Source organism: Octopus bimaculoides, chromosome 24, assembly GCF_001194135.2.
Source record: "Octopus bimaculoides isolate UCB-OBI-ISO-001 chromosome 24, ASM119413v2, whole genome shotgun sequence".
Lineage (NCBI taxonomy): Eukaryota > Metazoa > Mollusca > Cephalopoda > Octopoda > Octopodidae > Octopus > Octopus bimaculoides.
In genome coordinates, this window is record NC_069004.1 from 32259933 (window position 1) to 32261800 (window position 1868).

A 1868-nucleotide genomic window follows, 5' to 3' on the forward strand; every position below is an offset into this window, starting at 1 on the left:
AACAAAGATACCAAGTAACCTGGATGTTGTGGTTGAGATGACCCAGGTAGGAGTCTAGTCTTGGGCAGTCATTTGAGGTTCTGATGCTAGTATGTTCCAGCATGGCCACAACATATCTAAATCAGTGGTTCTCACCCTTTTTAATATCTGGGCCAGCTCCAAAACCCGAAGTTTTTTAGGGGCCACACCAAAATAAGTAAAACAGAAGTCAATGAAAGAAAAACTTATATTTATAGCAAGAAGACTGTCAAGGGGTGTTGGAAAGATGCTTGAGGGCCACACACAGCCCTGGGAACTCCAGATGAGAAATGCTCATCCACAGCCAGTATAAGATTTCAGGCTGCTTTTGCCCAAAAATAATAAAACATTTCTTTTGTGTTTTCTTCAAGTATGGCTGTGTGGTAAGAAGCTTGCTTCCCAATCACATGGTTCCAGGTTCAGTCTCACTGTGTTTTCTACTATTGCCTCAGGAACATCAGCTGCTATCTAGCTTTTGCTCAGTGCATGTCCCTGCTTGAATTCACCATGCCATCGCTTGAATTTTCTATGGGAAAAAACAGTTTCAGTTTAAGAACATTTTAGGTGATGAATAACCCCCAGGAATGAGTTAAATCTGTAAACCGATCCACAGCATATATACATATGTGTGTATATATATATATGCATGTCATCATCATGTGGATATCAAGCTTGACAAACTGGTTGGAAGAAAGATGCATTAAACACCAGGAAGTGGAACTGTTACACACAAGAAAGAACAGAGAACTGTGACAGGACATGATCACCCATGTCTTGCATTCTGAGGATATTGAGGATAGCATGGACAAAGTGTCCAGTGAAAAAGTAATGACCCCTGGCTGCAGTAAATAGGAAACTGCTTTGTGAGGTGAGGGCCAAGCAACTGAGAATTTTTGGTCATGTGATGAGGAAATTTAGTGGGGAATTTAGTGAGAATGGAAAGACTGATGGAGACAGAAGCAGAAGAAGGAAAGGGATGATATGGATGTCAAGCTTGATGAACCAGAGGCATTAAACATCAGGAATTGTGGCCGGACATGATTGCCTATGTCCTGCATTTTGAGGATAGAATGGACAGATAAAGGGTCTAATGAAAAAATAATGACCCCAGGCTGCAGTAAATAGGAAACTGCTTTGTGAGATAAGGGCCAAGCAACAGAGATTTCTTGACCATGTGAGGAGGAAAGAGGGCCTGGGGAATTTGGCAATGGCTGTAGGGATAAAAGGGGACAGGAGCAGAGAAGGAGAGTTTGATTAATTGGTTGGAAGAAAAAAGGCATTAAACATCAGGAAATGGAATTGTTGCAGAAAGACATGATTGCTTATGTCCTGTGTTCTGGTCTTGGCACCTAAAGAAAGAAAAAAAATTCTAAGACACACGATGCGTGATTAAAAAACAAATTGGATGGATCTGGCTGAACCACTTTGATCAGATTTGACCTGGGGTTAAACAAGAACAACAATAACAAAAGTAAAAAAAATAAACATACAAACACACCAGCAAATTAATATATTCTGCAATATTCTTTACAAAATAAATATCGAAGATTTGTTTGTTTGTTTGTAATTGTTATTGTCTGTATATTTTGTTTATTTTGTTTGTTTTGGAGTTTTTTTGATTTTTATTTTCTGATTTCATTTTTTTAAATTCTTTTTTTTTTGTTTTTACTTCAAAGGACAGGGAGGAGTAGTTTGAGGAATGAAGTGTGTAAAAGGTGGAAGGAGGAAGGGTGTGAGAAGTATGAGAGAGTCTGATGAGTTTGGCGGCGGTAGTGGTGGTGGTGGCAGCGGTCGGTCACTTTGGAACATAGGAGGAACATGAATGTAGATGGGCGTTAGTTTAGATGTGT

The 1868-nt window shown here is 39.5% G+C and overlaps 1 protein-coding gene across 1 annotated transcript in view; it reads right to left on the reverse strand.

Moving 5' to 3' along the window:
- Nucleotides 1-214: 214 nt before the first annotated feature.
- The window catches only part of LOC106884287 (TAF5-like RNA polymerase II p300/CBP-associated factor-associated factor 65 kDa subunit 5L), a 20737-nt gene continuing 19083 nt past the window's right edge, over nucleotides 215-1868 (reverse strand). Inside the window, exon 15 of the mRNA XM_014935589.2 lies at nucleotides 215-544. Coding sequence (XP_014791075.1) covers nucleotides 487-544 — 58 coding nt within the window. The 3' untranslated portion in view covers nucleotides 215-486. The remainder of the gene's footprint in view (nucleotides 545-1868) is intronic.